At 41.1% G+C, this 23,786-nt stretch overlaps 2 protein-coding genes across 15 annotated transcripts in view; one reads left to right on the top strand and one right to left on the bottom strand.

Moving 5' to 3' along the window:
- Window positions 1–17,017, bottom strand: part of hectd2 (HECT domain containing 2) — a 95,313-nt gene extending 78,296 nt beyond the window's left edge. Inside the window, exons 1-3 of the mRNA XM_059947532.1 lie at window positions 17,004–17,017; window positions 15,023–15,161; window positions 2,528–2,630 (exon numbers count right to left, since the gene is read on the bottom strand). Of these exons, the coding sequence (XP_059803515.1) occupies window positions 2,528–2,630; window positions 15,023–15,087 (168 nt within the window). The 5' untranslated portion in view covers window positions 15,088–15,161; window positions 17,004–17,017. The remainder of the gene's footprint in view (window positions 1–2,527; window positions 2,631–15,022; window positions 15,162–17,003) is intronic.
- The window catches only part of ppp1r3cb (protein phosphatase 1, regulatory subunit 3Cb), a 273,775-nt gene that overhangs the window by 235,149 nt on the left and 14,840 nt on the right, over window positions 1–23,786 (top strand). The gene's annotated exons all lie outside the window — the stretch shown is intronic.

The following is a 23,786-nucleotide window of genomic DNA, read 5'->3' as shown; positions in this document are numbered from 1 at the left end:
CGTTGGCATCAATTGTGTTGATGCCATTGCCCCAGTGCACCACCACATAGAAGATGGTACTGGCAACAATAGACTGGTAGAAAGCACGAAGGGAGGCCTGCATACTCCAAAGGACCTCAGCCTCCTCAGGAAGTACAGGCAACTCTGCCCTTCTTATCCACGGCCTCTATGTTGCTGCTCCACTTTGGAGGATTAAAGATATGGTGAAACCTTATCTTTGGAGTCTGCAGACACATTGCAGAGGGTGATGTAAGAGCTTTTGACTGATGTGGTTAACAGTAGTTAACATTTTGAGAATATGGCAGGTCTGAAAGCACTCACACATAGAATAAAGAGCAGGACAATATTCTGATTTTTAGGGTAGGGAGACAGATTTGTCATGCTTGAACTGCCACTCAGTAGTTGTGTCCTGATCCAAAATAATGTGTACCTTAAATCAAGGAGAAAATGCTGGAGATTCCCAGCTAGAACATGTGTTTCAGTATTCAAGTCAATAGCACTTCAAAATGCTGTGCAGATGTTACAACTTCTTTCCAGGAGTTGAGATTTCCAATTCCCTTTCAGGTTTCCAGCATCTGCTGCATGGATAGTGTAGAGCTTGCTAATCAATCAAACAAGTTTTTCAAAGCATAAAAATACACTCCTCAAGAAAATACACAATTAAAAAGTAATTTCGCAAGATATTCCGAGCTCTAGATTAATCAGAACAATCTATAATCTACCCTGACAAGGGCAGTCTGAGCTACCCTGAGACCTGTTTATAAATAAAAAATCTTACAACTGATTCTGATAAGAATTCTCTCAGTTTTCACTGGATTAACCACTCTATAATCAGTCCTGATGAAGATATTGAGTACTATAATTTACACTGATTAGAACTTCCAGTGCTCTGTGATAATGAAAACATCTTATGTTCTATGTTGATCAGGACAATCTATAATCTATCTTGATATATGACAGCTCGATGGTGATTACAACATGTTGCTTTCTGTCCTTCCCTGATCAACATCTCCAATCTAATACGACTTATGGCTAGTTGAATTGGAAATGAAGAACACGGTGCCAGTGAACAATATGACCAAAGACAACATCCTTCAGCCAATTCACAAAACTACTTTTACTTCTTCTTCCAATGATCATTTTGCTACTAATGATTTACATTTTGATGGTCTGTTTTTGGGCTGATTGAGAGATCTGGCACTTTGCTGCCTCCAAATGAGGTTGGTGAGGTTTCGAGTGGAGTGTGTGGCCTGAAGGCCAAAAAGCCTGGAGACAGAGTGCGAGCCCATGATCGACTCCATTTCTTGCTGCTTAAAGTGTCAAGCAAGATTGAAATCAAAGAGGACAAGAAAGGAAGGTGAGAGGGTGTTCAGCACCATCTGCCTGCATCTGTCTGGTCTCTCTTCCCTCTCACTCGCACCTACTGCAGGAACATGCCTGATTGTAACCAGCCTTTCTTTCACTCTTGCTTACTGCTCCCAGAGAAAGGAGCCTGCATCTGACTTCTCTCTCTCTCTCTCTCCCTCTCGCTTGACGCTGTGGGGGGATTATGTTGGCAGCTTGGGTTTATTCGACGCAGTTTATGGCTGGACTCTGCAGTTCAGGTTATATGTGTTTCTGGCTGCTCCTTTTTTAATTGCAATTTTGATCAGGCTGGATTGGTTCTGTGGCCTGCAGTCAATGAGCGACAGAGTGCTAAATTAAACTGAATTGAGTTAAACATAACATTCCTAGACTGTTTCAATGACTTTGTGGTTTGATGCTTTATATTCTGTATTTTTGTTTGGTTTTGCCGTCAGCATTGTTCTTTTTTGCATGTTGAGTGTGGCATGTTTTCTTTGTACAGGTTCCATGGTGTTTCTTTGTTTCATGGCTGTCTGTGGAAAGTTAAGTCTCAGGGTTGTATACTGCATCCATACTTTAATAATAAATGTACTTTGAATCTTTGAAATAGGACCGAGATATCACTTATGGTTAGTTGCATTGGAAATAGGACTGATTATTATGCGCATGTCATAACTTTAAAAAAATCTCCCACTGTTTTTCTTGTCTGTTACAGATATTATTTCTATTTTGCTGAATTTTCACTTTTCCTACAGAGATCAAAGTACATTTTATTATCAAGGTACATATATGTCACCATATACAACATTGAGATCTAAATCAATTACTTCTTCAACATCTGAAAGTCACAAATGATGCAGATTTAAAAGCAGACTGTAGAACAGATAAACAATATAGTTTATATTTTATCTGGAAGAGGTGGAATCCAAATTATATCAGGAAGCTGGAAGTCATAATAGGAGACTAGCAGAAAACAAGTAAGTGATACTGCTGGTGTACTGTTTATTGTAATTTGTATCTCAGTTGGATCACTCCATTTTATGGGAACGTGAAATGAACACTATGCTCTTAAGAACAGTTACGGAAAATCGTTAAAATCAATTAAAGGTTATTAGATATGCATGCAATGAATAGGTGCAACACAAGCCCCATTTTCCTAAAACAAGATGAAAGATCTCTATACCTTGAATGCTGCGTTAATTTCCAGAAAAGAATCAAAAGTTGTTGAATAAAAATCATGCACTATTTTCCAGTCTCCTGAAGTCTTGGCCTGTTCTATATCTTCCCTGTAATCAAAACAAAGATGTATTTGTTTATATCTACGTTAATTGAATTAATAATGTTTATCCTCATTAACATTCTGCCTTGGTGAATGCTGAATATCACTGCACTCATTAATTATAGTTTAACTGTTCAAATATAGATATGAAGGTTATACACTCCAGTGAATAGTTGGATCCATTTACTTACAAGAGTCATATAACACAGAAACAGGATCTTCAGCCTAGCAAGTCCTTTTAAACCACCAAGCATCATGTAAACGACCAACCATCAAACACACTAATCCCATTTTATTCCCTGCACATTCCCCTCACATTTTATCACTCAGCTCTACACTTGAGACAATTCAGAATGGCCATTTGACCTACCAACCTGCACATCTTTGGGATGCGTGAGTGTAACGGCATTGGCTTTGCTGACCATGAAGTCCTAATCTCAAAACCAAGACCTTAAGACCTATCGGGTATACTGTAAGTAGCCATGATTACCCTCACTAAAGGGTGATTATAGTGTAACTATCCAATCCTCAAAGACTAGTTCACTTCACTGTTTATGTTCTGCGACAAGTTTAGCAGCCGATACCAACTATTTGAGTGGTGGGACCCCCTCCCTACAAGGAGGAGATACTTCCAGCCAACAAAATAGCTTCAGCACAGTTTGTTTCTTTTTAGTGAAACACTTTAAAATCCAGACAGAATTAAAACACATTTATAGCTCAGAAAGCATTTTCTATCATAAAAAATATTTCCAAATTGCAGACCATTTCTAAAACACAGGTACAAACTCCTCTACGCTAAGAAGACATACCAACAATGCAGGTGAACCAGTCATCCATCACAGAAATCAAAGGTAGAGGAACTAACTCTAGTTCATCCCATATTCTCATGCTTCTTTATGTTCTTTACTCCATTCCTAATGAGCCTGAACTGCCCTCTACATTTATATCCCTTCTCAGCCACTTGAGTGACATCACACGTATATGATATGCTTTCAGATGCCTTTTAAAACAAAAGGTCTAAAAGCTTCTTGGAGACACAGATCCCAGGTTACGTACAATTTATTCTGTGAAGCTGATTCCTTGAGTACACAAACCTTCCAATTTACTACTAGATCAGTTATTGATGTGTTAAGTGACTGTCTCCATTTCACTTGCAAGCTTCCTTGATCTAAGCAACTTAGCCAGCATTGTTTATTTTGAAACAAGCCCAATTAAATAATCCACTAACTTACAGTGCGTCTCTTGAGCAACAATAAGCTCATTGCACTGACCTACATCCTGTTTTTTTAGACAATGCATCTGTGTGCAAAGCTGCCCTTCGGACTTCAAACTGATTATTGCTTTCCACTTACATTTAAAACAGAAGACCGGCTCCGATTTACAATCAGAAGCTAAACAAAGAGCATGGTTGGAAGTTTAACTTAATACTGCTTAATTTTTTAAAAGTGACAATGGATATGTATAGGAAGGCTGGCTTGGCAAAAAGAAGAGGCTCCTCGGCCCAGGAAGTGAATATCCATTACATGAGAAAACCAGAGGACTCAGAGAAAGCCCATTCAGTCACAGGGAACATGAAAATTCCATATAGACCCAGAACTTTATAGGAACAGGCCTTTTGGCTCGTTCTAATGTACGTGCCAACTCTAATGTCAAATGAAATAAATCCCATCTTCCTGCACATAATCTATATCCCTCCATTACCTTCATTTTCATGTGTCTGTCTAAATGCCTCTTTAAAGTCATGATAATGTTCAGTTCCTCCTCCAACCCTGGTACTACAATCCAAGCACCTACTACTGTGTAAAATATTTGCCCTATATATCTCCCTTAAAATTTCTTTATCTTAGCTCAAAGCTATCTCCTCTGTTATGTGACTCTATTTACCCTATCCATGCCTCCCAAAATTTTATTAGCTTTTATCATCCCCCCCCCTCAGCCTCCTACACCCCAGAGAAAATAATTCAAGTTTATCCAGCTTCTCCTTACACCTTAATCCAGGTGGCACCCTGGTAAACCTCCTCTGAGGCAGCATGTTTCCCACACCCCATCTCCACTCCCTGACCTCCCAAATCAAATCAATGACAAGATATTAGTCCACATAATTTCTAACTTTTGAGCGATATTAATGACAGCCCTTTACAGATAACTGAAATCCTCAAATGCCCTACAAGAATACACAATTTCACATAACTATGATTTTCGGATCTTACCCCCTTGAGTGCTTAGAACCAGCACATCAGCTCAAATGATTTTCACCAACGTTATTACTAAAACACCAGCTGGCCCATTGAGGATGGTTACTATCGATTTTGGTGTGTGAAGAATGATATTATTAAAAAATGATGAATACCTGATAAAGTAGATAATTTTCCTTCTACAGTACTATCATTTGGGAATCTCTTGTGTACTCTACACACCTCATTAAAAGAATAAAATTTTGGTGCAGGGAAAGGCTTAACTAGAATATCCTGTGACTAACACAAATCCCAGGTATCCACGCTACTCTAGCTACCGAGGTGAGATCTTTCCTCAAACCACTCAGACATTGTTAAATCACTATGTAAAAACCTGGCTTACTTAACTTCACAATAGCTAATAATTCAAACTTCAAAAGAAATATATGACACCTGAAATACAGTCTTTACATGTTGCGCAAAAAGAGAGCTGACTTGGAATTTTTTTGGGAAATTGGAATCTTGGGAATGTTCTCAGTGTTCACATACCCACTTGCCTCAGTAAGCGGAGATTACAGTGGTGCTCAGCTGGCGAGGAGAAAGCACCTAAAGTTAAGTGGCATAGTACTCATGTTGCTGCACTAACGTCAGAATTGATTAAGGGTAATTTAAAATCCTACAAAACACAAGTTCATTTCCCATGGTATACGTTTAAGAAATTAATTCACTTGATGCATTGAATATTGGGCATCCATTGTAATAATCCAGTTGGTTCACCAACGAGTTTTCACTAATGACCTGCCAATCATTTATAGGTATATATATTCACTCCAGAACCACATCACAACTATCTCCTAAATGCTCTTTCTCACCTGCCAGGTAATTTAGTTAAATAAAAAGCACTGCATCTACGTGATTTAAGGAGGCTGCCGGCATCAACTCCTCATATCCAGTCAAGGATTGCCAATCTTGTCAGCTTAGTTCACGTTCTTAAAAACATTTTTAAAAGTTCAAGCAGAATTTCTATTTTTGTGTGCCAGGTTTTGAGCTTGTGGGGAATGGAAACTGTTTTAATAAAACATAAGGGGTAGAGCAGTAGCATAGCGTTACACTGAACACTACTCCTGCTGTTGCCTGTAAGGAGTTTGTACGTTCTGCCCATGACTGTGTGGGTTTCCTCCAGCTGTTCCAGTTTCCTCCCACAGTCTAAAGATGTAGGTTAATTGGTCACTGTAAATTGTCCCGTGATTAGGCTAAAATTAAATCAGGGGATTCGCTGGGCAGTGCAGCTCAAAGGACCAAAAGGGCCTGTTCCACACTGTATCTCAATTAGTAAAGTCCAGTACCATAGATGTGGGTTCAATTCCCACTGCTTTCTGTAAAGAGTTTGTACAATCTCCCCATAAAGCTTGGGTTTCCTCTGGGTGCTCCAGCTTCCTCCCACATTTCAAAGACTTATGGGTTAGTAGTTAATTGGTCACATGGGTGTAATTGAGCATTATTGGCTTGTTGCGGCAGAAGGACCTGTTACCATGCCGTACCTCAAAAACCGCTGCTAAAAATGTGACTGATCCAAGTAATGAATGGTCCAAGCATTCAGTGAAAGTTAACAATAGAAGAACTGGATCCTTAAACAGCAGCTCAAATCTTGAAAGTTAGCAACACACACACACACAGATACAATGCTGGAGGAACTCAGCAGGCCAGGCAGCATCTATGGAAAAAAGTACAGTCGATGTTTTGGGTTAATAACTTCGGCATGACTGGAGAAGAAACGATGAGGAGTAGAATTAAAAGGAGGGGGAGGGCACAGAGAAATAAAGGGACAGGTGAAACTGGGAGGAGGAAGGATAAAAATCTGGGAAGGTGATTGGTGAAGAGATACAGGGCTGGAGAAGGGGGGGGGGGTCTGACAGGAGAGAGCACAAGGCTATGGAAGAAAGGGGGGAGAAGCACCAGAGGGAGGTGATGGGCAAGCAAGGAGATAAGGTGAGAGAGGGAAAAGCGGGTGGGGAATGGTGAAGGAGGGCAGGTGCATTGACAGAAGTTTGAGAAATCAATGTTCATGCCATCAGGTTGGAGGCTACCCAGATGGAATATGAGGTGTTGTTCCTCCAGCCTGAGTGTGGCATCATTGCGACAGTAGGGGAGCCCATGGACTGACATGTCAGAATGGGAATGGGAAGTGGAATTAAAATGGGTAAATGGGTGGTCACTGGGAGATCCTGCTTCTTCTGGCAGACAGAGCATAGGTGCTTGGTGAAGTGGTCTCCCAACCTATGTCAGGTCTCATCGACATACAGGAGGTCACACCCGGAGCACTGGACGCAGTATATGACCCCAACAAACTCACCTGGAAGGACTGTTTGGGACCCTGAATGGTAGTGAGGGAGGAGGTGTAGGGGCAGGTGTAGGACTTGTTCCGCTTGCAAGGATAAGTGCCAGGAGGGAAATCAGTGCAGAGGGGCGAACAGACAAGAGAGTCACGTAGGGAGTGATCCCTGCATAAAGCAGAAAGTGGGAGGGAGGAAAGTTCAGCCTAGTTTAATCCATTAGGTGTCTTCTGGGCATGAATCTGAAAACCTTCGTGCTCATGGAAGGTTTTACGATCCTACATGTAACCTATTAAAATAATATAGACAAGCACTTCAATGTAAAATACTTCTTCTGTCATATCTTTAACTTTCCCGATTTTACACTGGATTTATGGATTGTAGGTGAAATGTTCCAGCAGTGCTTTCATTTCTCAATGGGAAATATCTTTATCAGCATAAAATCCGTTGGTATCATAGAATAAGTATTCAGTCCCTAATCACTGCAAAATAATATACATTTGATAGAGCCATAGATTCATTGTTTGTTACTTCAGCACTGTAGTTTACATCTGATTCAGGAACAATAAATGCTCGCTAACATAAACAAGAGAAAATCTGCAGATGTTGGAAATCCAAGCAACTGGAGGAGCTCAGCATGTGACATTTTGGGCTGAAACCCTTTGGGCAGGACTGGAGAAAAAAAGCTGAGGAGCAGATTTAAAAGGTGGGGTTGACAGAGGAGAGAGAAACACAAGGTGATAGGTGAAACCTAGAGGGGGAGGGATGAAGTAAAGAGCTGGGAAAAGAGACAGAAGGCTATGGAAGAAAGAAAAAGGGGGAAGGAGCACCAGAGGGAGGAGATGGACAGGCAAGGAGATGAGGTGAGAGAGGGAAAAGGGGCAGGGGTTGGGGGTATTACTGGAAGCTTGAGAAATCAATGTTTGTGCCATCAGGCACTAACATAAAACCTGGTTAAAACTAATCACTGACCACAACCTATTTGCTCTGTCCAAAGTTCTTGTTAACATGCCAGTTAAGCCATGGACACCCACACATTCCAACCATTATTTAAGTGACCCAGAATGATTAATTCCACCAGGCTGGTTCAAGGAAAGCGCAGGCCAAGATTCACAGCAGGAAAGAAATGAGCCTCTGCAACAATCATAAGGAAAATGAATCAGATGGAAACCAGAGAAAGTAGAGCAGGGGTCCCCAACCCTTTTTATGCCATGGATCCCTACCATTAACCGAGGGGTACGAGGATTTCAGGCCAGAAACCCTCGATGTAGATGAAAAATTAATTTAGACATTCAAAAGAGTACTTCACCCTTCTAGTTTGTAAGAAGACTAAAGAGACTGCATCTGAAATTTGAATGATATTGATGATGGGAGAGAGGGATCTTCTTTAAAATTTGTTCAATCAAACAAATGAACCACTGCCAGGTATTCAGCCTTGGCAAACTCTCAGGAAGATGAGTCAGAGGAAATTTCTTTGAAATTCTCAGGATCAAACAATTTTTCATCTTGTGTCAGAAAGGAACTAATGTGCATTTTATGGTGTTTTTCTGCATTTTATTTTGTTGCTGGACTAGTTGACCACTATTACCATAAATTAATGGATAATGGTGTAATCAGGGAAAGTCTAGTTGCAAGCAAATCTTTCTGACCCCACTACCACCTCTTCTGGAAAGAGAAAAACAAAGCTTGTGAAATATCCTTCCCTTCATTATAAAGTTCAAACATAAGTGAACATGACCTTGACCACCCGAAATTGAGGTCATAGAAGGTCAGAGTCCACCCTTTAAATACACAGTTTCAGAGGAAAGGTCTTTGCTCTGTACAATGGTTAAGAAGGTGGATGCTGTGTTGGCCTTCATTAATTGTGGGATTGATTTCAAGAACCATATGGTTAAGCTGCAGCTCTATAAAACTCTTGGTTAGATAGAAAGTTAGACCACACTTGAAGTACTGTGTTCAGTTCTGGTTGCATTATTATAGGATGGAGGTAGAAGCATTAGATAAGGTACAGGATAGATTACAAGGATGCTACCTGTATGAGAGAACATGTCTTATGAGGAAAGGCTGAGTGAGCTGGAGCTTTTCTGGTAGAAAGTATGGGGGGGAGGGGAGACGTCAACAGTATTTTTTTAAACATAAAACGAGTTAAGTGCATTGAATGCACTGCCAGGGGTAATGGTAGGGGCAGATACATATAAGATACTTAGGAGACTCTTAGATAGACACATGGATGAAAGGCAAATAGAAGGCTATGTGGGGGTGAATGGTTAGATTGTTCTTGGAGTAGTTTAAAAGGTCAGCACAACATTGTGGACCAAAGGGTCTGTATTGTTCTGTGGTTCTATGTTCTAAGTTGGTTATTATCTCACTCCTGGTAAAGATTCTTATTGGACTCATTTGGGAACTTTCCACAATGAAAAAGGTGCTAGATGATTGAAGATCCTGCTGCAAAATGAGGAGACTATTTTTCAAAACATGCACGGAATTGCTTTAGTTCAGGTTAAGCTGCTTTTTTTTTACAACATCTTTGTCTATGGAGCTGTGTGAACCTACTTCCAATCAATCTATTTAGTTATAAAGCTTGTGAGAAATATTATTAGTTCCCTTTCCATGGTTTCCACATCCTTCCTGTAGTAAGGTGACCAGAACTGAGCACAGTACTCCAAGTGGAGCCTGACCAGGGTCCTATGTAGCTGCAACATCACCTCTCAGCTCCTAAATTCAATTCCACGATTGATGAAGGCCAATACACCATATGCCTTCTTAACCACAGAGTCAACCTGTGCAGCTGCTTTGAGTGTTCTATGGACTGGGACCCCAAGATCCCTAAATCTGATTAATTATAAAGAGATTTACGCAGCTCCAAGTAAAAACCTCAATTCACTGTGCAAATTTTTGCAAAGTATCTGCTTTAAAATTAGGATAATTGACTAAAATTCAAACAATGTCGACAGCTGCTTACAAAAATTGTTAGGTTGATGATAACTCAAACTGAAATTATTCAGCTTTATTGTACTGTAGTCCACCAAAGACAAGAATATCATCCTGGTGGAGCTCACAGTGCCATAGGAGGAAGGATGTGAAGAGGCTCATAAGAGGAGGGCCCTGAAGTACCAGTCCTTAGTCCAGGAGTGCAGGGACAAAGGATGGCAGACATGACTATTCCATATGGAGATCGGCTGTAGAGGGTTCCCGGCAAGGTGGCATGGGGGTTCATGGAGGCTTCACTGGGCCTTGATGAAAAGAGCAAGAAACAAGCAGCTCGCAGGATGGGGGAGGAATCAGGAAGGGCCGCTTGCTGGATATGGAGCAGGTGACTGGAGTTGAGCTGGAAGTCAGGAGCAAATGGGCAGCGACTTGGCCACCACTACTGACCCACCAGTTGGAGTATAGAGGTTGACATACTCTGTGAAGGTTGGGCACTACCTGATGACATCTGCCCCTAGCCAAATGCCTCAGTTACCTCTTCAGGTAACGGAAGGGGACACCCCAGTGTAGGATGCAAGTGTCACCTGGTTCATCAATGACTTCCAGAAAAGACTGGATGACAAACAAAAAGGTCAGAGACACCGGAAAGACTGCTGAGTTCCAGGAAAGGCTATCAACCTTGTGTGTAGCTCTCGCAAGAGGGCACGATACAAGCTATGGATGAACTGAATATGCAATACCCCCAGAGTCTCCCAAGAGGGGTGGAGGATGAGAGGCTCAATAGGACAAATATAACTGCAGTAACCAGGACTGGGAATATGATAATGAGAAGGTTCAAGCAAGCAACACTGTCTGGGGAGACATTCGTTGCAAAGTGCTATTGCAGCAAAATCCGCAAGAACACCAAAGGGCTCAGGATGCAGCCAAACAGGTCCAGTTGTGGAATGATGGTGACTCAAGTGTAATGCACAGACTTGACATCTGCTGAGAGAATGGAGAAGTCCAGCCAGGAAGCACCCCACAGAACTGAAGATCTCTCCGCAACCTGAGCCACCCTAGTGCCAATGAACAGTCCAAGTGTGTGCCCCCTCTGATACCCTAATCCATTCATCAAGGAAAGAGAGGGGAGGGTCAGATGGCCTAAATCGTCAGACAATGTATCTCGGAAGCCATTTGATGACAATCTGGATTGCATCTTGGAAGCTACATTGGCAGAATCTGTCTACAGGAAACTCAACTCCCTCACAGCCACTGTGTTCAACTTTGCTAAAGAATGAATTGGCCCAAGGGGATCTTAAACCATCATCGCAACAAAACAGGAGGGAAAGGGAGATTTGCCACCTGAGATGTGAGATAAGATCCTGAACAAACGATTCAGAAACAGTTCACCTGGCAAAAAAGAAGGCGTCAAAGATCTAACCGGCAAACTGCAGGAACAGCAGCAGAAGCTCAGAAGGTGGAGTAGCTGCAGAATCAAAGAAGGGAGAAAATGAGAAGGAGAGCGTACTTCATTAAAAATCCATTCAGGTTCACCAGAGCTCTTCCCAGCCAGCAAAAAATCTGGCACCATAACCGGCTCAAAGTAGGAGGTGGAAGAATTTCTGAGGGAATCACGCAGCGAGCCCTGTAAGAATCAGGGACTAGAGTTCAATCCAAAGGTCCCCCAACCAAGATCCCTGCAACTGAGCTAAACATGGCAGATCTCACTTGGCAGGAAACCAGACAGAAGGAAGGCAACCTAACAGTGGTCTGGTTAGACCCAGCCAATGCCAACAGATCATTTCCACACGTCCTCACCCAGGTTGACCTGGACCACTACCATATCTCACCAGTAACACAAGACATGATCACCAGCCACCTAGGAGGATTCAAGCGACGCTTCACATCAGCCCACTTTAAAACCAGACAGCAAGACCTCCAAAAAGGGATTCTGATCGGCTGTACCATCTCCTCCATCTTGTTTGTCATGGGTAACAACCTCCTCATATCAGCAGCAGCACAGTAACCCGAGGCCCATTGTCGGGGCCTGGGATCCGACAGCCTGCAAAACAGAGGTTCATGGACGACATCACAGTAACCACTGTAACCCATGCCTAAGCAAGATGGGTATTGGAAACCCTGCACTATGTAGCTACCTGGACTAGGACGACCTTCAAGGCCAACAAGTCCAGATGCATGGTGATCAAAAAAGGCAAGGTTACCAGCAATTTCAGTCTTCAAGTGCAGGAAGAAGTCATTTCATCCACAGAGGAAATTGGTTTAATGCAGCAATGACAGCACCAATATCATCAACACTGTAAAGCAGACTGAAGAGTGGCTCAACAAAACCAGACTCCCTGGTAAACTTAAGGCATGGTTGTAGCAATACGGTCTTCTACCAAGGCTGCTCTGGCTTTTCACAGTGTACACGATCCCCATGACCACTGTAGAGAGGAAAGTTAACAAGTACCTGTAGAGGTGGCTGGGGATCAGCCCAAGTTTTTCTTCAGTGAGGGTCTACATAAGATCAGGTCTTCCCTTGGACAACATAGGTGGCATGGAGAGGGGAGACTTGCAGCTTGGGCAACTGCCGGTCTTCTATAAAAAAAAACCTTACCCGAGCTTGACCCTGGAAACTTTCCAAGGTGAAAATCCATGGCCTATCGAGACTAACGGAGGCCTACACACACACATAAGATCAGGCTAGTTACATCTCCCATTGTCATTGGTAGTGGAGGAGTTCAAGGTGGCAAAGTATAGAGTTGTGTTAACACTGAGGGGCTCCGGTGACAAACTAATAAATCAGGTAGGAGTCACAATAAAATTGGGCTGAAAGTGGGCTGCCAATTCAGCCATAGTGAGCTCCCTGCAACGGAGAGACATCATAAACAGCCCATGCCTGGGATGGCAAGACTTCCGCTTTGCACACTTCCAGTAATGGGAGAGTGCGAGTGGAAGGGATAGAGGTCGCATGTTCCAGAACTGTGAGGATGGAAGCTGATTATCAAAGGCAGTGGAATTGGGGTCAGAGGGTACCTGGACAAAATGGGATCTTCCCATTTGCAAGATCCCTTGGGCAGAGCTTTGGTAACTGGAGCCCCTCCACATTTCTTTCCTTCTGCAATCTGTGTATGACACTCTCCCTACACCATCACAGTGCACTCATGGGGGCTGAGCGAGGACCCTAACTGCAAGCTTTGTGGTCAGCGGGGTTCACTGGCACACATACTGTCAGGATGCAAAACTACTTTAACACAAGGATGGTGTAGGGTCCACCATTCCTTGCTGACACAGTGGAGCAGAGGAAATGTTAAAAAAGACCATCTGGCAGAGAGGCAAACAGGGCAGTCATTTTAATCAAGGAGAGGGCCAAGCCAGTCATATAAAAGAGGCCTAAATCCAATCTGCTGCAAACTGCCAAATCATGGGAGATGAGGGTTGACGTGGGGAGGAAGCTGCCATTCCTGAAGGTGGTGCAAACCACACTTCAACCAGATACCTTAATATGTGCCACCAAGGACACAAAAATGGTGGAGCTCACAGTACCATGGGAGAAAGGATGTGAGGAGGCTCATGAGAGGAAGGCCAATCCTTAGTCCAGGAGTGCAGGGACAAAGGATGGAAAACATGACTATTCCCAGCAGAGATTGGCTGTAAAGGATTCCCAACAAGTCAGCATGGAGGTTGCTGTCTATGCTGGGCCTGATGAAATGAACAAGAACCAAGTAGCTCCAGGGTGGGGAGGAATCAGGAAGAGCCTCTTGCTGGATATGGAGCAGGTGACAGGACTTGAGCTGTAAGTCAGGAGCAGATGGACAGTGACTTGGCCACCACTGCTGACCCACCAGCTGGAGAGTGTGGTTAAGGGTTGAAACACTCTCTGAAGGTTGGGCACCACGTGATGACTTCTGCCCCAGGCCAAAGGCTACGGTTACCTCATCTGGTAACTGAAGAGAGCACCCCAGTGTATCATGGAAGCAACACACACAAAATGCTGGTGGAACACAGCAGGCCAGGCAGCATCTATAAGGAGAAGCACTGTCGACGTTTTGGGCCGAGACCCTTCATCATGGAAGCAAGTTGTTAGATTTCATTGTTAAACCTTGACTTCAAAAACAATCCCTCTATTTTGTCATGAAATAGATGAACTGCAGTTTAGGTGAGGAACAACAACTTTCCTTCCACCATGACCAGACTTAGCAGGTTATCACACACTTTTGCAACAATTTCACTTCACATTAATGTCCAGTGAGAATCAGTGACTAATTAAATTGATAAATTATGATCCCCATAGTTAAATATAACTGAAGTTACAGTAACAACAGGTAATACGAGGAAGTTATTGCCAGAGTAACAGTGAGGAGCAGTAGTTTGAGGAATGATCGCTGTAGTTACAGTTAGTATATTAATGCTGGTAAGATACAAAAAAGAGTTACAGTATTGGCAGTAATATTGGTGGTCTGGAGCTGGAGCAAGTTACGCAAGACTATAGTTGAATTTGCAGTGATAATTATAACGGTGGTATAGCAAGAAGAGCAGTGAGCGCAATAACAACAGGAGGCTCACACGCAAAATGCTAGAGGAACCCAGCAGGTCAGGCAGCATCTATGGAAAAAAGTACAGTCGATGTTTCAGGCTGAAACCCTTTGGCAGGACAGGTTTCGGCTTGAAATGTCGAACATACTTTTTTCCATAGATGCTGCCAGGCCTGCTGAGCTCCTCCAGCACTTTGTGTGCACTGCTCAGATTTCCAGCATCCGCAGATTTTCTCTTTGTTTGTGAATACCGGGAGGCTCTTGTTGATAGTATAGGGAGGCAGTAACAGTGGTAGGACACAGCTGGAGTTACTGTAAAGACATTGAACTATAGATGAAATTACCATAATAGCAGGAATACTAGTGGACTATCGCTGGGGAAGTAATACTGGGCAAAAAAAAATGTAAGCAGGCAAATAAAATGTACTTCAAGCTGTTTTCAATACTTACTGAAATTCCTTCACGGTTTTGGTTCGGGTGGGAAATACTGGATCAGGAGGGAAAGGAGCTTTCATTTCGGGAGGCAAGATCTCTATTGAGATGCGTTGCTTCTGACGTACATCTTGGTTAATAGGTGGTAGTTCTCGTACTGGAAGAGGAGGGGAGGAAAGAAGATCATATAGCAGCCAATTAACGGTATATTCATTTGACTTAAAAATATGCACAAACTCCACTGTCGTTAAGTTACTCCCATTATCTTTGAGTTTAAGTGTTCCCGCTCGTGGAAAGGACCCAGTCTTAATTATGCTCTCCTTATGGTGATATTGTGATCGGGAAACCAACATCTACGTCTCTGCAAGCTCCAACAAGTTGTATCTGTATCACTAAATTTACCAGTACCCCAAATCTGTAAAGTCTTCAGATGAGTTCCTGCACCTTTATTTCCAAGATCACTATTGGTGATTCACATTGCATGCTTAGTGAACCAGGGCTGGGCTGTGACAGTAACAGGCAGTCTGACTAACAAGTCAAATACAATGTATACTCACAGTGGGGCAAATGGACAAGAATTGACTTGCAGATTTCACACCTAGAGATATATTGCTCATAGATGGAAGACAAACAAAAAAGCAATGCGTAGCTCTAAGGTGCTTCTAAATTTAGAGGCGTAAGATATGGGAGCAGAATTAGTCTATTTGGTCCATTGAGTCTGCTCTGCCATTTCATCATGGATGATCCGATTTTCCTCTCAGCCCATATCCCTTCATGCCCTGACTAATCAAGAATCTATCAACCTCTGCCTTAAATATACTTGGCCTTCACAGCTGCAAGAATTTCATTAATAGTGGGCTGGAAATTCAGCAGGGAGAAAAATCCACACACACACACACACACACACACACACACACACACACACACACACACACACACACACACACACACACACACACACACACACACACACACACACAGTGACATGCCATTCTTTGGTCCCCTGTGAACCATGGTGACTTAAGGCAATGTCCAAAAAATATTACTGGGCATAAACTGCTGAGAATATTGTTCCCTTGTATACCAAAAAGTTTATTAAACTTTAGGTGACGGAGACAAGGAACCTTAACTAGATTACCTCCTTACAAGCCATTGCGCACATGCAAGTGCAATTAAGTCCTGCAATAAGTTAACTACTTTCACAATGCTCAATGCATCACCCATCACCTGGATATTGCCTCTTCCTCAAATCAACTGTTTTTGCTGTTAGCATCACCACATTCCCCACTCAGTCTCCTCCTTTCCTTCTCAATGTGTGCAGCATTGTGACATTATAACTGGAAGGAGATTCAATCCATAAATTTAATTGGTAACGAAAGAACTGAATTGTGTCAAATAAATGAAGATCTTTATCACTTAACATTATCACATGAGAAGTACATTGGGCACAGAGACAAATACATTGAAGCTAATGATAAGTAACAACAAATGAGACTCTGGCATTGATCTTTTTGAAAAGCTAAATAAAACATATAAATATCTTTAAGACACTTTCTGAATGTCTTGATGACAGATAATATATCTACCAAAGGAAAAGCAGAGTACTTGGTAGCTGCAGATGCCCAAATTGTATAAATAAAACATAAAACTCAGAACATATACCCGACCAGTAAAAGGGAAATCAAAGTTTGAAGCAGCCTCTTATGGGAGCATATTCAAATGGCTGGCCTGAAATTAATTCAAAACATATTGCTTAAATACATCAGCTGCTTCAGGTTCAGCTCGATTTGTAACAGTTTAAATAAATAAATCACAACACTCTCAGGGCAAAAAGAAATGTTCTCAATTTCAACTCAAACAAAAATATACCATTCACGGTAACTATAAATTAAAATGCAATCTGAGTTTTCAACATTATAAACACAGTTTGAATTTTGCAGCATAATCCTGAAGTACTGTTTTGACACATCACCATAAGTTGCTAAGCAAAGGTAAATACAATAAGACTGGATATGTTCCTTCGCTGGAGCTGGCTTTAATATTCTGAGATTCTTGTTGCTCTGGTAACAGAGTCATGGATTTTCTGTGGCTTGGTTGCTAAGGGCAGGTTTCAAAACTGAAATATTTTGCAAATGTATTTATAATGAGAATGGCCAAACCTGTGGAAAGAAAGTGTAGTATTAAAAAAAAATGAAGATTGGCATTCATCTCTTGGAAAAAACATCACTGTTACCAGGCAACCGATTCAAATGTATTCAAAATATACAGTGGCTGTTTGACACAAATGTGACCAGAAAGTAGTTGAAGCTTGTGAATGATGGGATAGTCATTAATTTAATTTCTTGGGCTGCCATTTTTAAGTGGCATTTCATAATTCGTAAATATGTTAAATGTACAATTTAGAGGTTTTAAAAATGGTTACTGCAACATTATCTATACGTGCAGAAAGGCTTGTTTCTGCAGTCTTACCATGATTTTTTAAACAATTCCCATTTTAGAAAAGATAACAAGATGTCAGTTTAGTGTGGGCACAGGTACCTTTTGCATAATCATGCTTTGAACCCAGCATTACAAAGCTGACAGAGGACCCAGCTCACGTGCAATCGTTACACAATGCATGATAGGGCTGTGTGCATACAGCTCCCAATGACACAAACATTGCCCAGAAAAATAATCCTTTAGCATATTACGCAGTTCCAACTTACTATCATTTACAATCAGGGTAACTGAATTTAATGGAGTAGGAAGTTCAAAACATTTGGAAAAAAAGAGTTATAGACAAGTTACAGCTGGAAAGCAATTAACTTGCATTCATCCTACACTAGTAACAAATGCGAGTGAAGGTGCTGCAAATAACTGGAATAGTTAAGCACTATGAAATTGATAAAACTAATTTTGGGAAGGAAAAAGCTCTAAGTTAGTTCTAATTCAGTTAAAAAAATACTTCAGTCATTAATTATGGTGTTACAGAGAACAAAAAAGTTATTTTCTTGTTCCTCTCTCTCTGATCATACTCCTGATACTTGCTAGCTTGATCACCCTGTTTGCCTTCCCCTCTCCCAATTTCTCTTGTTGCAGTATCCTTACCCACTCTACATCTGAGGAGCTCTGAATTGGGGGAGGAAAGGAAACAGAAACCTGCAAAGGAACAGGAAGCCATGTGCTTTGGGTGAAGTTGTTAGTCTGGTTCAGAAAACAGGGACAGGTAAACACAAGCATGAGAACAGTCACTTCTGGCAAGTATGGAGAGTTAGGAGAAAGGGCCTTTATTCATGCAGATGCCAGACAAATTCCATTTTGTAATTACATAACACTGCATTATCAATTAATAATTTGAACCACTATAAGTGCAGTTCTAGAAGAGAATGGAATAAAACAAGTATAAAAATCGGGAATTGGAATGAAGGTGTACTTCAGCTTGTATAGCACATCAAGCTCTATACACAAGCCTACAGCGTGAAGTTTAAGTTCAAATATACAGTATTCAGATGACAAAATAAGCCAGTATGGTTTGGCAGTAGGAAAATGGTCAACGCCATTGGTACAGTGTTGCCATTATTATCACACAGGATAGAAATCCTTGGCCCGAAATATTGACTGTTTATTTCTCTCCATCAATTCTACCTGACCTGCTGAGTTCCTCCAACATTCTGCATGTGTTAGTCTGCATTTCCAGCAACTGCAGAATCTCTGGTGTTTAGAAATTTAAGTTGCTGCTTGTGAACAGGATGATATCTAGATGGAAGTCTCACAGGGGAATGAGAACAAAGTAGTCGGGTTTCGGTCTTGCCAGTTTGAAGTTGCTCTGGGCACAAATGTCTAACTAGGTCAGGAAAACTGAAAAGCAGATTCAACTGATGAAGAACTTTTACGATATAAGGAATTATGATAGGCAGGATTATTTTGAGAGCTGTGCTGAATAGTCTTTTATGTTCTAAAGAAATATGAAAAGAAGAAAGTTGAAAAGGAAATAAAGTGAGAAGAATATATATGATAACAAAGGAAGTGAGTAAATATAAACAAATAGAATCACAGAGTAATACAGCATCGGAAATGCCCTTCAGCCCAACTAGTCCATGCCAACCAATATGTCTATTTATTTAGTTGTGGCCCATATTCCTCTAAAATAAAATTCTTTTGGGATTAGGCATTAAATGAGATTACAAAGCTGATTTGGGTATCATATGGTTATCGATCAGCAAGTTTGGGGGCCCATCCTATTACAGATAGACTTTTTTCTATATGCATAGCGGAAATAGATTTGAATCATGTTTATTTTAATAGACTATACTTGGACTAAAAATGGGAAGTTAGAAATGGACCGAGAAGAAAGTATGGGAGGCCAGCGTTTGTTCATGATAGCTGTGGGAATATTCCAGTGGGGTGGTCTGCTCTTTAAACAACATTGAACTGTCCAAGTGTATTAGCTTTAACCAACAGAGGAATATTTCCCAACTACTCCCATGCATATTATAAATTAACTTTAGTTCCCCCTAATATTATAACGATGTGCTTAGTTGTGACAGCTGCACAAAATACCTCCCTCAGCTCTCCACGAGTCTGCCTAACAAATGTCACATAAAATATCTTGGACCTGAAACAGATTTCAGAGCATGAAGCAAAAATAAAACTCACTTTGTTATGATGCAAATAAAATGCTATGTATTAACTTCACTGCAGATTACAAGAACTAATAGAGGAGTATAAAGAAATTCATAGAAATCCAAGCAACATCACATAAAGAAAACTGGGATTTAGTCTTTACAGTATAGCTAAAAGGTTATTCCCAGAGCACAAGGGTATATCAACAATAACAACATTCAAACTGTTAAGTATCTTGATTAACTAGTCCTCATGTTAAACTGCAAGAAGGACCTCAGAAAAGTGATAATTTTGGAAAGCCAAGAAGTTAAACGAGCAGGTCAGAATCTTCAAACACAACAGACCTGAAGCAGTAAATTTCCCGATGTCCAAGCTGTGCAGTCGGTATAACACACATCTGCTACCACATTCTCAGCTGTACTTGAAAGGACAATTTACAGATGGAGCATGCAGAGGAAGGGTTCATAACGGACATTAAACATTGAACAAAAGCAGTAACTAGATTTGATTCAGTATGACTCTCATTATTACAGGGTGCAGTCAGTGGCAAAATAAGGTGCCTCTCCCTTGGCAGTTCACCTAGGCATCTTCACAAGAGGTAGAGATAGAGATAGAGAGATAGTGAGAGAGAGAGAGAGAGAGAGTGAGAGAAGGAAATCAATAGAATAGTTATGCAATCTCTCAGATACCATGCAGTTAGCATTCTAATAGATCAAGTCAGAGCAGGAAATACAAAGTTCACTTACTGTTTATGTAGAGAAGTGGATTCAATACAGGTGTCCCTCCCTTTACAAAGGTAGAGTGTTCCTATGAAACCTTTCTTAAGCTGAAATGACGTAAAGCGATGAACTTATACTGGAAAAATTTTCACAACAGCGAAAATCCTCTTTGTAATGCAAAAACAGATTACTAACATAGGTCTTTTGTAAAACGAAGTGGCGTAAAGAGAACATTCGTAAAGTGGGGGACACTTGTATGCCACCAAGGACTCTAGCAAATTTCTATAGACGTACCATTGAGAGCATTCTGAACAGTTGCATCTGATATGGAGGATTGGAAAATGCTGCAGAGGGTTGTTAGCTCAGCCAGCTCCATCATGGGCGCTGGCCTCCCCACCATCAAGGTGATCCTCAAAAAGGCAGCATCTATCATGATGTCCCCACCATCCAATTCGGGCCCTCTTCTCAGGTACAGAAGCTCTAAGACACGTGCATGGTGTTTTAGAAACAGCTTCTTTCCCTCTGCCATCAGATTTCCAAACAGATCATGAATCCATAAATATTACCTCACGATTTTGTTCTCTTTTTGCACTACTTATTTATTTTGTTAATACATTTCTTATTGTAACTTAGTTTTTTAAATGAATTGCACCGTGCGACTGCCACAAAACAACAGATTTCAGGACATAGGTCAGTGATAATAAACCTGATTCTGAACTTTCCTGCAATATCACAGGATGTACAGCCATACAAATAAACATTTTTGCTGTTCACTTTTATTAAGCCCAGATACCTCTGAATCAGATACATTTATACTATAATATACTATGACTGGCCTGATGGTGGGTTTCCCAGTATCATCTTCCTCAAAGATTCTCTCGTGTGAAAAAAATGATGGGCCCCTTCATCCCCCTCCACTAGAAACCCTTCTCGCTGTGCAAAGTTGCATGAGACACACCATACCACTACATTCTTCTGCTGGTACTTAAAGCACATCAAAAACATCCTTGCTGCTTTTGCTTTGACAGATCTGGTAGTTACGTGCCGTCACTCATACCAGACCAGTGGCTTCTCAGTCGAATTGTGATCTTGCCAAGTTTGAAGCCTCCAAGGGGCCAGACCTTAAAGCTGTTTCTTGAAATGAAAAAGTAGGGATCGTTGGACCTCCAACATCATGAAACTTCTTACACATCAATTGCACAGTGCCAGAAAAATACCTTTGGTTCACAAAGATATTTGGCTACTAGGCCAATTCTTGAATTTTCATTGCACTTGATGGCACCTTATACTTGGGGGAATCCAGCAACAGGGGTGAATCTGCGTGCTCACCCATACAGAGTGATATCACTAGCCAGAATAGGAAGGCTATTTATTTATTTGACAAATATTCCATCATGTTCATTGTGCATTTATGGTCATCTAACTGGTAGGCCTTCTAAGAGAGACATACAAGTGCAGTCTTGGAACAATAGTTGGATAGGTTATCAGAGGGCTAAACAGAATAAAATGAAAGCAACTATGTTACTTAGCAAAGTACTCAGCAAATATGAGCACAGATTTAAGTTAATTACTAAAAGGAAAAGAGGGCAGCTGTGAATGAATTATTTCACTCAGTGAATTTATTGCCTAGAAGAGCGCATTTATAATAGACGAACACATAAAGAACACTGGTCCTTAGAGCTTTAGATTAGTAACTAGAAAGGAGATTTAATCTAAAGTCCATTTCAGGTTGGAATGGCTGGATTGGCTCTTTTTGTCCCGTATATGCTGGGAGATTGGATGATATGCTTCAATAGCCACTGGAATGGGAGACACTCGGCCCAAAAGGTTTCCTTTGGAGGCTGCAGTTGTCAGCCAACACCTTCTTTACCAACATCAGCCAAAGGTGATGTAGCCAAGTTCCTGTCTGCAAACCCCGTGATACAAGCATTGCTGCTGTGATCTCAGGCCTTCTGGTGCACTACCACCCCAGTGCATGAGCTGGTCTCACCATGGCTGTTGCAGACATAGATAGCCTTTCTCTTCCAACACGTTAAGTGTATCCAAAATATCCTTCTCCAAGTTTTTACGGCTTCAGATCTCTAGCACTGCAAAATGTAGCCAACAGCACAGGAGCTCACTGCTAAACATTTGTTCCCAGAAGGGGGAAGATATTAATCATAATGCGAGTTGTTGTTCAAATGGGGGTGGTCACGATTGTCAGCTCAGATTAACTGCTCCTGTCTTTTGAGCCCCAGTCAACTGTTTCATAGAAAGCTGGGCAAAATATTTCTGAGAAAGATCTCAGCAGGACCTCTTGAAACTTATAGAAGCCTATTAAAATTATTGATTTCTCTAATAATTCACTTCTCATTAAAGCCCACTATCAATGAATGAGCTAATTGCAGGCATTTAAACGTACCTCCCTTAATCTTCAAGAATGCCCACTGAAGACTTTGCTTATTTGGTCACTTTGCTTATTTTACCAGATCAACCATCTTCAAAAAATTCTCTTGGCACAGTTAAAACTGTTCCAGTCTCTTTCTTCATGCTCAACACTCAGTTGTTCACACATTTTGCATTCTATGTTCCAATTGTCATTCACTAACATTGGCTCCCAATTAAAAAAATACTCTACTGAAATCCAAGTACTTTCTGAAATTTACTTCAGCTTCACATCGCTTCTTGTGGCTTTACAGATCCTCAGAGGTTGGCCTCTGAAGTAGACCCTTCCCTCTCCGACAGTCTTCATGGTTCTCCCACCCCCAGTCACTATCTCTGATCCAATGTCACTATCTTCAACTCCTTTCAATTTACAACATGGAAATTACCCTACTTCGCCGCTATCCACAACCATTTGAAAACTCACCTTTATCAAACTATGACTCACTTTGCACAAAATGATTCATTTCCACTCAGCTTTATATTATTTTCTTACCCTTCACAAAAAAACTTCTGGATATTTTCTGATGATAAGGTACCTTCCAACAGCCAGCTATAGTTACTGAGTGGTTTTGTGGAGGACTGTAGCTATATGAGGAACACCATAATTTGAACACTTTATTACAGCAATTGGTAGTTTTGAACACTACCAGCCTCAGTTTTTCTACAAAGTCATTTGCTCAATTCTTGAAAAAGCATTTTGCACCTATATGTTGACACCATAAAATGTTCATTCAGTAAAGGGATTACAGAGGTCTGAGAAACTCCAGGTTTTTGAATGATAGGGTGCAGAATTGTGAGAGTTCAAGACTCTCACATTTTCTTCTGATCAGAAAAATATTATTTTTTACATGAAAATTCTTCAAGATTCAAAGTAAATTTTATTTTCAAAATGCATACATGTCTCCATATAAAACCCTGAGATTCATATTCCTGCTGGTATACTCAGCAGATCTATAGGATAGTAAGTATAACAGCATCAATGAAAGATCAACCAAAGTACAGAAGACAACAAACTGTGCAAATGCAAATATAAATAA

The sequence above is a fragment of the Hypanus sabinus genome, chromosome 22 (genome assembly GCF_030144855.1).
Source record: "Hypanus sabinus isolate sHypSab1 chromosome 22, sHypSab1.hap1, whole genome shotgun sequence".
Taxonomy (NCBI): Eukaryota; Metazoa; Chordata; class Chondrichthyes; order Myliobatiformes; family Dasyatidae; genus Hypanus; species Hypanus sabinus.
The sequence above is the reverse complement of the archived record's forward strand: the minus strand, read 5'-3'. Positions and strand labels throughout refer to the sequence as shown.